Source organism: Nesoenas mayeri (assembly GCF_963082525.1).
Source record: "Nesoenas mayeri genome assembly, chromosome: 18".
In the NCBI taxonomy this organism is placed as follows: domain Eukaryota; kingdom Metazoa; phylum Chordata; class Aves; order Columbiformes; family Columbidae; genus Nesoenas; species Nesoenas mayeri.
This window is the reverse complement of record NC_137566.1, coordinates 10,418,594-10,431,543: the sequence shown is the minus strand read 5'-3', so window position 1 is coordinate 10,431,543 and position 12,950 is coordinate 10,418,594. Positions and strand designations below refer to the sequence as shown.

At 55.0% G+C, this 12,950-nt stretch overlaps 1 protein-coding gene across 1 annotated transcript; it reads left to right on the top strand.

The window, feature by feature from the left end:
* Window positions 1–5,681: 5,681 nt before the first annotated feature.
* EGFL7 (EGF like domain multiple 7) lies at window positions 5,682–12,950 on the top strand (the record flags this gene model as incomplete). The annotated part of the gene is made up of 8 exons (XM_080355750.1): window positions 5,682–5,761; window positions 7,239–7,361; window positions 7,532–7,644; window positions 8,331–8,426; window positions 9,562–9,726; window positions 10,568–10,632; window positions 10,921–11,166; window positions 12,864–12,950. 8 exons carry the CDS (start codon window positions 5,682–5,684, stop codon window positions 12,948–12,950), a joined length of 975 nt encoding a protein of 324 aa, XP_080211876.1.

Below are 12,950 nucleotides of genomic sequence, written 5' to 3'. Positions count from 1 at the left end.
CATGCACTGGGTGTCATTGTCCCACAAAGAGCTGAGAGCTGAGTGCCACGAGGGACGCTGGGTGCCAACAAGTCCATCCCCATTCTCACCATCACCTGGGGACCCTTGCAAAGGATGCCTGGGCAGTTAGGAGCCTTAAATGAACGTGTGCATGTGCTGAAAATGGTTCAATATGGTGTTGGAGTACAGCAGATGGGATCAGAAATGAGCAGAAAGGGAACTTGGATACACTCTGGTGAGTGTCGGCAGGACCTCCCCATGGTGGCACTGCAAGCTCGTGGGAGAAAAGGATCAGGACCCATAGGATGCTCCTAAATCACGGCACAGGAGGGACAGGACAGGCTCCCCATGCCCTGCCAGCAGAGCACGCTGGCGAGCCTGTGCAGTGTGAGCCCAGTGCCAGGCACAGGCACGCCGAGGTCACGATCCTGCTTTCCTCCTTCACCCCATTCCACAAGGAGCACCTGGGGAACCCCACACTGGGTCCGTCATGGGCTGCACCTCTGATCTCTGCCTCCATGACAATGAGTGTTACAGTGCTTTTCTTTTTTTCTGTTCTGACAGTAAGAAACCAAGATGGCCCCATAAGGAAAGGATCCCTGCCCAGGATAAATGATGGAGCACCACAGATAAGGTGAGTGTGTCGGCCATGAAATTAGATCCTGCGCTTTCACTGTGGTCAAATGGAGAAGCTTTCCATTGGCTTCCAAATGCATTTTGCAATTATGAGACAAGTTGAGTGTCAGGCTCTATTCATCTCCCCCGTACACCAGAAAAGACAATAACGCTCTCTACTTAACAGGATAATTACCGTCCCTTCAGTGCTCTTGGGAAAAGTTGGCTGTGCTCTGTGCTTATGAGATTAAGTGAGCTGAAATCATTCCCCAGAGGTAGGCTGGATCCAGGCCGGGCGAGCAAACCCGTTTGTGCTGTGTGAGATGCTGTGTACTGCGGAGCTGCGCTTCCACCAGCATCACCTATCCTTTCCCTCGCTGCTGGGAGGGATCCCATCTCCCGCACGCTCCATCTTCACCGGCACATGCCAGAACTGATTCCCCTCTGCTCTGCTCCCTTCCCCGGGGAGGATCTGCCCAAAACAGTTAATGCTCCTTTTACATGGGTCCAGCTGAGCACCCCATGCCAGCACATCTATCACCCACCAGCCTCCCCAGAGGGCACAGCACAACCCGAGGCAGCTCCAGTTTGATCAGCAGCCTGAGCGTATCCATGAGGAAATACAGGACCAGTGATCTCAATTGCTCGTTTGGAGCCATTATAGTTTAACTGGTAAATATTTCCTTCAAATGCCTACAGGCTTTCAAAAAAGTTGCAAAGCTTAATGAGAACAAATATTCCCAGGGGGTTGTATCCAGCCATTCACTTGCAGATCAGACCCCTGCTACCTTTAAGGCTGGTTCTGTACATGGGCAGGTGCCTAAGTCGTTTGAAAACCAATTAGCCTCTCTGCTCTAATTTCCCAGAGAAAAATGTAGACAAAACAAGTGGCAGTTTGGCACAAACCAAACTGCAGAATTTTCTTTGATTAATAACAGGGCATTTAACACGAGAAGCTTGCAGGCAGCAGGGGGATCGGATCAGCCCGATCTCTCCGTGGGGAGGTGCTGAGCAGCTGCGCCCTGGGTGGGTCTGTGCGTTGAATTTGGGCACGTCTCTGGGTCCTTTCTCCTGGGGGAGTGTGCAAGGACACCTTTAAGCATCTTTTAGGGCTCACTGGAAACCAGCCTCCTTGTCTTGGCAGTTCATTGCCTGCTTCAGGAGGACTTTGCTGTTGTAATGAGCTCAGGGTGATTAACGGGGCATGGCGGGAGGCATGTGTTAGGTCTCTACCCTGGGAAAGATGATGTCTCTTCTTACAATGTGTCCTTCTGAGGAGTGCAGAACCAGCTACAGTATTTTTTAGCAAAGAGAAATAAATTTGCCCTGATCGTGCACTGGTGCTGAACCATTTCACCTGGGAGCCTGAACACCCCCAGGCAAGGGGACAGGGGCTACTCTGGGATCTTCCTCTCTTGCTCTTAATCCGCAGGCGAGCTGGTCTGGGGGGGTCAGGGTCCTTGTATCCTCATAGCATGGGGCACACAGGACCAAGCCTGCAGGTAAGCGTCCAGATCAATGCCAGGACAGCGATCCCCTGCACTTCCATCTCCATCAGGGTCAGCGCAGCAGCGACAAGACATGGGGCACAACGCCAGCATGTCCCCCCACCCTGGGCTGGGCTTCTCTTTGGGGGTCCTGTCCTGTCCCTGAGTGTCCCCCCAGGATCAGGCTTCTCCAGGGGTCCTGCCCGGGCAGCCAGGGCACCTCGGCGGGGCCGCGGGGGCAGGTGGCTGCCGGCGGGGGCCGGCGGGGCGGGGGCAGGCGGAGGCTCCCCGGGCCCCGGCGCTTCCCCCCGGCCGGGAGGCTCCGCTTTCCTCCCCGCCGGGAGCTCATTGGGCCGGGGCGGAGGGACCGGCTCGGGCCGGGGGAGGAAATGCGCGGGGGGCCGCGGCGCGGCGGCGACTCCGCGGCTCCGGCACCGCCGTCGTCACCGGTGAGTCCCGGCGGGCACCGCCCGGGGGCTCGGCACGCCCGGGGGGGCCGCGGCCGCATCCTCCGGCGGGGAGGGACGGGGGGAGCGGGGGCGGCGTTTCACCCAGCGGGACCCGCTGCCGCAGCGGGGGCGCTCGGGGGGTCCCGGCGGGGCCGGAGCGGGGGGGGTGCAGCCCGGGAGGTGCCTCCGGAGCGGTGGCGGTGACGGGGCTGCGAGCAGCGGCCGGGCCGGCGGGCAGGGCTCCGCCTGCCCCGGGAGGGGCAGCGCCCGAGGGAGCGGGGCTCGGCCTGATGCGGCGGGGGGAGCATCCCTGCGCCGCGGTACCCGCGTCCCTGCGCCCTGATACCGGTGTCCCTGCAGCCTTCTCCGTGCCACCCGCGTCCCTGCAGCCGTGCCGTGTTCCTGTGCCCTCCTGCACGGTCCCGTACCCCTGCAGCCTGCTCCGCGGTGTCCCACTCCCTGCGCCCAGCTCCATTGTGCCCACATCCCCAGCCCTGCTCCATCGCATCCCTGTGCCTGTGCTCCGCGGTGCCTGCATCCCAGCCTGTGTGGAGAGAACAGCTGGGGGTGTTTGAAAAGGAAAATCCATCTCTGTGCTGCTGACGCTCTCTCCAGGAGCGCTTGGCTCTAAGGGCACAGGCCGGGTATAACGTGCAGTTGGGAGCAGCGGTTCCACCTGCAGAACCAGGCCAGGCTGTTTGGAAAAGTGCAGCCGCCACGTTCCCATGAGGGTAACTGCATCCTCTTGAGGGACTGGATTGTCTTGCACCACTTTGCAGGCAGACCCCGGTTCCTACTGCTGCCATCAGCTGCAGTTTTAGCCTTGGTTTCATGGGCAGAGCTGGCCAGAGCGCTGCTCACCCACACGGGAGGGGCTGGATTTTCCCGTGGGTTGCTGTGGTGGGTTAGGCAAGAGCAGACAGAATTACAGGAATGTGTCTGGAAGGTGGGAGAGGGACCCCCAGACTCACAGGAGCACATGGGCCGTGAGGAGACTTTGCTGCCCCTGAAACAGCAGAAGGTCAGATACACCCACATTGTTTCGCTTGCAAGACCATGCGGCTTCGCCTCTTTATTTGAGAGACTAGAAAGGCAGTGACAAAAAACCCCGTTTTTTTTCTTAATTATGGAAACATTTTCCTTATGTGCTTTAAAAGATGAGTATTAGACTAGATAATGAAAACAGGTTGGAGGATCTTCAGCGGCTTTAAAGAGGCCGATTTTCATAAGCTCATAAAAAAATACAAGTATAGACTGTCATATTTTCCACTTTTGAAACTTTTCCTGGTATGAAGCAACCACAATGGCCTGACCCAGAGGGATACTCTGACCAGTTGAGGTAGGGCAATGCTGCTCCATTTCAAAGCGAAAAAACAAACCGTCTATATTTTAAGCTCGTGCCCTGCGTTTCTTGCCTTCCCCGCAGGGAAAGCTCCCACAGCGGTCACGGGAATCCTGTGGGAGGATGGAGACGGTTGGCAGAGTTTGACTTACAGACTTCTGCAGAAGCACTGCGACTGTGATTGGAAGGAAAATATGTGCTCCAGTATAGCTCTGGGAAAAGGCAGTGGCTGAGCAGTGCGGAGTTTGTACGTCTCTGTATGCTGGTGTCCCTCGATGTCTCCAAAAGGACTGGGGAGAAAGAAGATTTCTTTACTATTTTTTTAAAACTTTCCTTCAGGTCAACTCAGATTTGATTTTCTCATGGTGGAGATACCACGTATTAACCATTAAAAGATGAAATTTATTGCTATGTTTGGAGGAGAATGGAGGACTACAGGCTTTATATCACTAAAAGTCCTCCTTACATCCTCAAAGCTGGGCCTGTACAGAGGTTAAGATGGGCCCAGGCATCTGCTCAGCCAAGCAGAGCTGTGTGCCCTGCTCGTGGGCTGAGACATGGGAAGGGGCTGCTCAGCACTATCGCTGCATGGGAACACGCACAAAACATTTATATATTATGGGGCAGGAAGGCAATGAGCTGCTTTCTCTCCAGATGCAGGTTTGCATCTCTCTGTGCTTCAGTTTCTTCACCTGCACAAAGGAAAAGTTGATATTGAGCACCTTGGCGAAGGGCTTTGAGACCTGCAGGCTCTACAGATTTGTGGTGGTTATACTGGTTATTCCCACCAGCTTGGCTCAGAGTTAGCAATTGTCCTGAAGGAGTTTGGGATGAACCTGCAATCCCCAATCCCACATCACCTGGGGATTTTAGAAGGTTTATTTCCAGCTCAGGAGATGTGCAGTTTCAGAAGGATGTTTCATTTTGTGTTGCCTCCCCATAAAGCCTCTCCTTTCTCGGGGTTTAACCAGAAAGACTGATTCTTTCTTTAACTGGCATATATTTAAGGTGGGTTTCTTTATTTCCTCCTCCTTTAACTGCTGCCATCCGGAGGCCAACTGTTTTGTTTAAATTAGATATTGTTTAAATTTGATATTGCTATTGACCTTCTTCAGCCTTGTTTCGTATTTGTCCTCTGCTAGAAAATCAAATCCTCTTTATTAGTGACTCTGTTAGTACTGACTCTGCAGACAGTACATATGGTCCTTACAGCACTTCTCTCTGGCAAGAGCTCGTATTTTAAAGAGAAGAAGATCAGATTTCAGTGTGTTATGTGGTGGGAAAACACAGCTTTACAATGCTGTATAGATTAAGAAATTATGGGCCATTGTTTTGCCTGGAATTGGCATGTTCCATGTGACACAGGTCCCTTCCCTGCCACTCAACAAGTGACTGTGTGGCCCTCGGCACTGCAAGAGCATCTCCTGTGTCCTCTCGGGGTCAATCACTGCCACACCATTGAAACGAGCGGGGCAAAGCGGGTTTGTGCCTGGAGGAGCACTCACCTTGCAAGGGGTTCATAGGTCCCTCCTGTCCCCCCTACCCCTGTGCTTTGATCTGTGCACACCTGGCACTGTCCCTCTGACCCCGGGAGCAGGGGCTGGCACTGTCCCCATGGCCCCATCAGATGCCACCAGCTCGGGACAGATGCTCCATGTTCACACCGCTCTTCTCTCAGTTGCAGGGTTCCTCGCTGAAGGACAAGACATGCGGTAGGAGCCAGTGCTTCCCACCCGAGAGCGAGACTGTCGTGCCGTGCAGCCCAGGGCACCGCGGGAGGGACAGGACATGCGTCACATCGGCCGCCTCCTCTTGGGACTCCTCTTCATCCTCAGCGTGGCCAGCACAGACGGCTTTGCCCGGGCAGGGTAAGCACTGGTTTTGTCTCCATCTCCCGGGTGTATGCTGTCACAGGTCACGGTGAGGTCCATCCTTTCCAGGTGATGGAGAGCCCTGCTCGGCCGCTGGCTGCACGGGCAGCTCACCGGGCTGGCGAGGAGCTGGGAAAAGGGTTTGCAGAGTCCTCCTGGGACAGCCGGGGCTCGGCAGCCCTTCACTGCTCTTTATTTGTTTTGTCACTAAAGAAAAAAACCTCTCAGAGGAAACACCCCAGCTTCATTTAGCTCCATGCAGGGGACACAAAGACACTCCGGGCTTTTTGTCCTGTGCTCCCTGGGATGCTGTGGTGGCTGCGGTCCATGGTCCTGGAAGCCCAGGAGTGGCAGCTCCAGCGATTCCCCTTCCCTTTGTGGGAAATGTGTCCAACACGGTGTTCTGAATCCCAGCACAGACTGGGAAACGCAGCTCAGCCCCCACTGGGTCAGAGAAAGCCCAGAGCTCGGTGCCCCAGTTTCTTCCCCAGCCAAAAGGAGCTCGAGCTAAACACCTGCCCCCCACATACAGCTCACAATTTCTGCAAAGTTTGTTTTTACATTGAAATACTCTCCTCTAGCATTAGATCTTTTGCATTCTGGTCGTGACTAAAACCACAAGCTGAATTCCTCGCTTGCATGCACAGGCTCTAGCTATAGCTTTATTCTAAATTTTGCAAAGCAAACAATTGCCATTTAAAATTGCATCTTCTATAGCATTAATCAGTGAAGCTGTGAGGAGTTTTCTGGAGTTAATGGAAGCCAGCTGATCTCAGTGCTAATTCCCAGGCTTTTTATTCTAGTTTCTAATTGGGCTGGGAGGCTGAGACAAGTAGATGAGTTCCTCCATGGGGCTGACCTGCTTGGGATGCAAAATGTTGAAAATAATAAGAGCTTTTAACCAAGACCTTGAGAAAGTTTTTTACTGCATCACAGTTAGCTTAGGAAGCCTGGATATTGGCTTTCCTCTGGCCTATACCTTTTTTGCGATAAGCTTGACCCTTCCTGTGAAATAATTAATTTCTTGGTGACCACAGGGGCATGTACTTCAGGAATGCAAAAGTCTCAGAAAAGAAAAATCCACCTAGAAAGTGAGTAATTTTAGGTGAAGGGAGATGGCAAAGGGAAGGAGAACTGCTTTGAGAAAATCCTCCCTAAATCTGGGCCCCAACTGCTCTCTCGGGACAGAGGGGCTGTGCCGGGGTGAGTGTACGAGGAGGTGTCAGCGCCTTCATGCAGGGGCTGGCGAGGAAGAGCCTGTGCAGCCCACAGAGCTCCAGCTGCCCTAAACCAGCATGAAGTAACCTCCTGGGTCACTCGGGCAATTAGCTGCTGCTGTTTAATGGGCCTTTTGTAGAGAGGGACTGTCAGGCCACGTCCTGGGGTGGTTTAAATCAGCGGAGCCCCCTTGCCCCGAAGGGAGAAGGGTCGGGTTGGTGTTTAGCCGCTGTCTGACCTGCTCCCCTCTCCGCAGCCGCAGAGTCTGTGCCGCAGCCCCACAGAGCCGGTCGGTCGCCTACACCGAGTCCCACGTCCAGCCCGTCTACCAGCCCTACCTCACCACCTGCCAGGGCCACCGCCTCTGCAGCACCTACAGGTGAGCGCAGTGCCATCGTCCTGGTCCCCGAGAGGGGCACAGATCTGTCCCAGCCGGGTAGCGACCTGTGGGACTCCTGCCTCGATCCGTGGGCTCCCAGGTGTGACCTGTGGCACGGGAGCGGGATGGGGGGTTTGGGGCGGATTCTCAGCCCCCTCTTTGCGTTGCAGGACCATCTACAGGGTTGCGTACCGGCAGGCGTACAGGCAGGTGGCGCAGCCCGTGGCCCCATGCTGTCCCGGTTGGAGCAGAGCGAACAGCCACGCGCTCGGCTGTGACAGAGGTGAGGGGCTGCGGTGCCACCCTCGGCCAGTGTTCATCCTTCCCCAGCTCCCATGGGATGGGTAGCTCATGTCCCTGAATGAGCTCATGTCATGTTCCCTGGCAGCCAGCTTGCTCATTTACTGGCATTCTGTGCATCAGGAAGATTCTCCCTGTAGGAAAGCATTTAAATTTTTGGCGTCACAACCATATGTGGTTCAATTTCTGATTAATTCCCAACCTTTCAGGCCTTTTTCCTTTGGGATCGCTTATTAACTTTATAGTTACCAGAGGATAAATAAAACAACTAAGTCCTTTCCATATAAATCAGCGGTAATGGATGAGAAATGCGTTCAGGAGGCAATTGTGATGTGCAGCACAAAACAAATGCAATACATCAGCAGCTAGTCTGGCCCCAGATGAGCTCAGAGTGCAGTACCAGGGGCTGCCCAGGGCCTTCTGCTGCCTGTCAGAGGCTGCAAGACGAAGGTCCTGTTCATCCCACCCATCCTGTGCCCCATGCACAGCTCAGCCCCGTTGCTCTGGGGCTGGAACAGAAGAGCATCCTGGCCCCGGGCTGATGCTGGTGTGTGATTTGCTGTGTGTGTGTTGTGCTCCATGTGTGTACACGCATCCACGGTGGCAGGGGAGGGAGCTCAGGACCCCCAGAGCTGCTCGGTGACGCTGTGCTCATGTTTTGTCTCGCAGCTCTCTGCTGGGTGCCGTGCCAGAACGGTGGGACCTGCACCTTCCCCGGCAGATGTGCCTGCCCGCCCGGCTGGATGGGGAGAGCCTGCCAGACAGGTACTGACCGTGCTGCTCCCCTCCTGGCTCCCTGCATCGGGCTTGCTGCTCGGGAGATCTTCTCGGGGCAGCAGCAGAGCTGCCATGGGGCTGAGTGTCCTCTGCCCACAGACTGACCCCTTGGCAGGGCACAGGGACCAGCGCTGTGGCTCCTCAACAAGCCTGGTGTGACCCCTCCACACACACACGCGTTGCTCCAGGGCAGCGATACCTGATGGTCAGGCCAGGAAAGGATGGCAAGTTTGGCTCCTGGGGGTCTCTGAGCCCCCTTTGCCTGTGTCAGGGCTCCCAGCCCTCACATGCAGCTCTGGCATCTGCGTTTTCTCTCCGCTGCTGCTCTGCACAGGGTCAGCGTGAGCAGAGGGTGTTCTGTGCCGTGACTGTGCAGCCAGCAAAGGGCCTTGTGCAGAGCAGCCGTGGGCTTGGCCAGAGGTTGTGTATTTGTAACGACCCATCTCCCAGGCTTTGTAAACTCTTGCTGTAAACTAAGATGCCCATTTGGTGCAGAGACTAAATCTGCAAAGCAAAAATATCCGGGGGTGGAGAGGAAGCTGGGCGATTTCCAAGCACCGAGCTCCTCTCTGGTGTGGGAGCAGCCCCGATGCTCCTCCACAGAGCAACCAGGCAGTGTGGTGCATGTCAGCGTGGGGCAAACCCCTGCCACGGCGTTCCCGAGTGTGTGGCATTGACCCACGCTGGGCCAGGCAGCGCTGAGCCCGTTGCTGACAGCTCTGGCTCCAGCACAGGGGGGAGGAAGGATTTTCCCACTGCCTAAAACAGATTCGCCCGGGCGTGGGAAGCGGTTCAGCTCATTTTGCTTTGTGAGAACAGCTTTAATAACTCCCCCGTGTGAGGAGAGGTTACTGGGTTTTGTACACACTTGAAAGGCTAATAGCTCCTCGCCATGGCTGGCTGGAACCAAAACCCCGGCTGTGAATCCAGGATGAGAGCTGAGCTCTGCCCGGCCAGAGCTGGGACATTCTGACCACGGCTTTTGTTTCTGGCTCTTTTGTGGGGGGAACGGGTGGAGGGGAGGAGTGCAGCTCCCCCCTGGGGTGAGGTCAGGTTGACTCCAGCTATGCCCCTCGCCCCCCATGAGCATCTCCTCACCATCCTGTCCTCACTGTGCTTTCAGACGTGGATGAATGTGCCAGCCAGGGCCACGGCTGCGGGCAGCTCTGCATCAACACGGCCGGCAGCTACCACTGCGCCTGCTGGGACGGCTTCAGCCTCGCTGCCGATGACAAGGTGTGCCAGCCCCTGGTGCCAGCCCCCGAGCCAGAAACCTTCAGCCAAGCAGGTAACCTGGCCCCTGTTGCAGGACAGCTCTGGCTGTTCGGGAACTGCCATGAAAACTGGGATTTACGTGCAGCATCACAGGGTGGCTGAAGCAGGAGTGGGAAGGGACAGGCGAGGGAACAACAACCAGAACCCTTACTTTTATTTCCAGTGACCAAGGAATCCCTCTACCACCCAAACTACCTCCTCTCACACAAATCCAGCCACTGCTCCATCTACAAGGGCGACAGAGCCCATCCACAGCATGCAGTGGCCGAGATGCAGCTGTTCTCTCCATCATTGTCATCATCCTCCCACAGGGCAAGCCTGGAGCCACGAAGAGCAGCGGGCACCGCTGGTGACGGCCCATTATTACTTTTGGTACGCGCTGTGACACTTCAAACTCGTACCGTGAGTAATAATGCGCTGTGGCCAGCATGGGCATCATGCAGTAAACACCTGGGAGAGCAGAGCACCTTCTGCACATACCCCACAACCCATCTGCCTTTATCCAGGGCCTTCAGCAGGAACGAGCCTTTGTGCCTACCGTGGGACAGCACAGAGTCGAGTGCTAACTAATGCAACAACATAGGCATGAAAGGCCAGGCTTTCCCATACATCTTGTCCTTTAAGCATCACCCCGCTGCCTGAAGAATTCCCCCGCTTTGTTGCAGGTACTCCAGCAGCAAGGAGAGGTTTGTGCACATTAGCAGCAGGACAGGATTCCAGCATTTGCAGCAGGTGTTGGATCCAATTGATGCTCTGGGAGCTGGTCCCAGTGGGGCAGACCCCAGGAGCTCACTTTTCACTGCACCTCGGGCAATGAGCTTTGACTAACTGACCTTTTCTCCGTCACTTTTCAGGTCCCCCTAGTGAAATGAAGGAAGAAATGAATGAGCTGAAGAGCAGAGTGGAAGCTCTGGAGCAGGTGAGCTTTCAGCACACACCCTGCCTGGCTGCGGCTCAGGGCTGTGCTCAGCTCCCACCCCATCTCTGCACAACCGGGGTTTCACTGCACCCCAGCTTGATTTTTAATGTCCTGCTGGCCTCATGCCGCAGCAATCCCAGCTGTGCTCCACGCTGCTGGCAGCACCCACGCAGCAGCTCATCCATCCCCCCCAGCCCTTTGAACGCAACCAAAGCCCCATGTGCTGCGTCCCGCCGGGTGGTCCTCGTGGCTGGGGGGACATGCTGACAGCTCCACATCTCCCTGCAGAAACTCCAGTTGGTGCTGGCCCCCTTCCACAACCTCATGCCGTCTGCGCCGGAGGATGTCGGTGCAGACCCCATCAGCCGCTTGTCCCACTCCCTCCAGCAACTGGACAGAATCGACTCCCTGAGCGAGCAGATCTCCTTCCTCGAGGAGCGCCTGGAGACGTGTAAGTGCCTGGAAAAAACAGCGTTGAAGCATTTCCCTCCACCCACGCTGGCCACAGCGAGCAGATGCGGGCCAGCGAGATCAGTAACACATATGCCACTATTAATCTATATCCCCCTCAAGCTCAGCAGCCTGTAATTAATAAAAGATGAACACAAACAGTGCATTAGCTTAATTTCAAAGTTGTTTGTATGGCTGCAACAACTGGCTGCCCTTGTAGCAGGCAAAAATTGTAAGATTGGCATGTGGAAATGTGGCTCTGGGGCAGAAGCAGAGGGAGCCCACTGTGAGCTGTGTGTCACGTCTCACAATCGGCACCCTTGCCGGCTCTGTTCTCTTCCTGTGCCATTATAACCTAGTCCTTAGAAAATAAACCGCAACTCTTAGGAAATTAACAGTCCAAAAAGTCAATCAGGAAAGTTTAGGGAGCGTGGAGAAGTTGGCAGATTTACGAGCCTGGGAAGTTTTAGGCATTTCTTTTTGAAGTCTACAGAGCGGTCCTTTGCCAAGCAGTGGACCAGAGAGGGTCTCCTAAGTAGCAAACTCTGAAGAAGTGACACCGGTGAGAGCTGTCATGTGCAAAACGGCTGAGGGGGGGGGTCCTGCTTGGTGGGCTCCCCAGCAGCGCAGAGCAGGGCAGCATCTCCCCAGGTCCCAGCGGTGTGTGCGATGCTCTCCCTGGAGCAGCTTGACCCAGACCAGAGCACAAACCATATGAAACCTTATTTTGATAGGCAGCTCATTTTTCCATTAAATAATTCCAGTTAAACGTGCCCAGAAACTGGTGCTCAGGGCAGAGGGGTGAGAGGGCTTGGAAAGACTAAGGGGAAACTGGTTCAGGGCATTTCCAGTCCCAGTTCACTGCTTGAAGTAATGGCTTAGATAGAAAAGACTTCAAAGAATTTGTTTGAAGCCTAAGTAGCTGCAAATAGACACTTAAAAACATCTCAGAAAGGGGTAATTATCAGAACTACTGAGTGTTCCAGCAGACTGAGTTTCCTAGTATTGCCCTGGACGTATTATTAGTGACAGCACCGAGGAATGTGAGCAGTGTCACAAGGTAACGTGGATTTATTCCAAAGGGTGACTCCAAAGTCCTGAAATTAATTCTGCCAAGCCTGTGCAAGACTTGTTTTTGTCCCTGTCATGGTCTTGAAAGTCCCCAGAGGACACAAGACTGTCCTTTCATACTCCAGAAAGCACTGGGGCTTGCAGGGCATCCCAGGGAGAGTGACGCTGCCACCCATTTGCTGTGCTTTGCAGAGCATTTCACAACTGAACGCTAAGATACAACTGCACCCTCCAATTATCTGCCCAGCAGGGATGTGTGTGAGGACTAAAAATCATTTGTTGTTGTTAAACCACGCACAGTCCCTTTCCCAGCCAATGGAGCTGTCTGGGGACTTTGGTGACCAGCAGCACCTGCTTGTGATTTCTTGTCATGCAGCCACCGGCTGTGTCTGCGGTGGGGACAGGCTGGTCCCCTCCCCAAGTCCCAGGGCAGCCAGTGTTCTTGTCACCAACTTTCCCACCCCCTTGGGACACTTCGCACAGGACTTCCCGCACCCAGGCGAGGACTGTGACATGCCAGGGACAAGAGTGACGCTCTCAAATGTGGCAGGACAGAGCCAGCCTGGGGGGGGTTTGGCACAGGGGAAGCAGCAACTGTGGGTGACATTCACAGAGGCTGAGGCCAATCTCATCCTTCTGGGGCAAAGAGACACACCAAACCCAAGCCAACAACATTGCTGGAATTCTTCTCTTTTTTTCCATCTTCCCAGGTTCCTGCAAGAATGAACTCTGAGTGCTCGAGGAACGGGAGCAAGCAGAGTGCAGCCGCAGCAATTATCTCACTCTCCAGCCAGTGA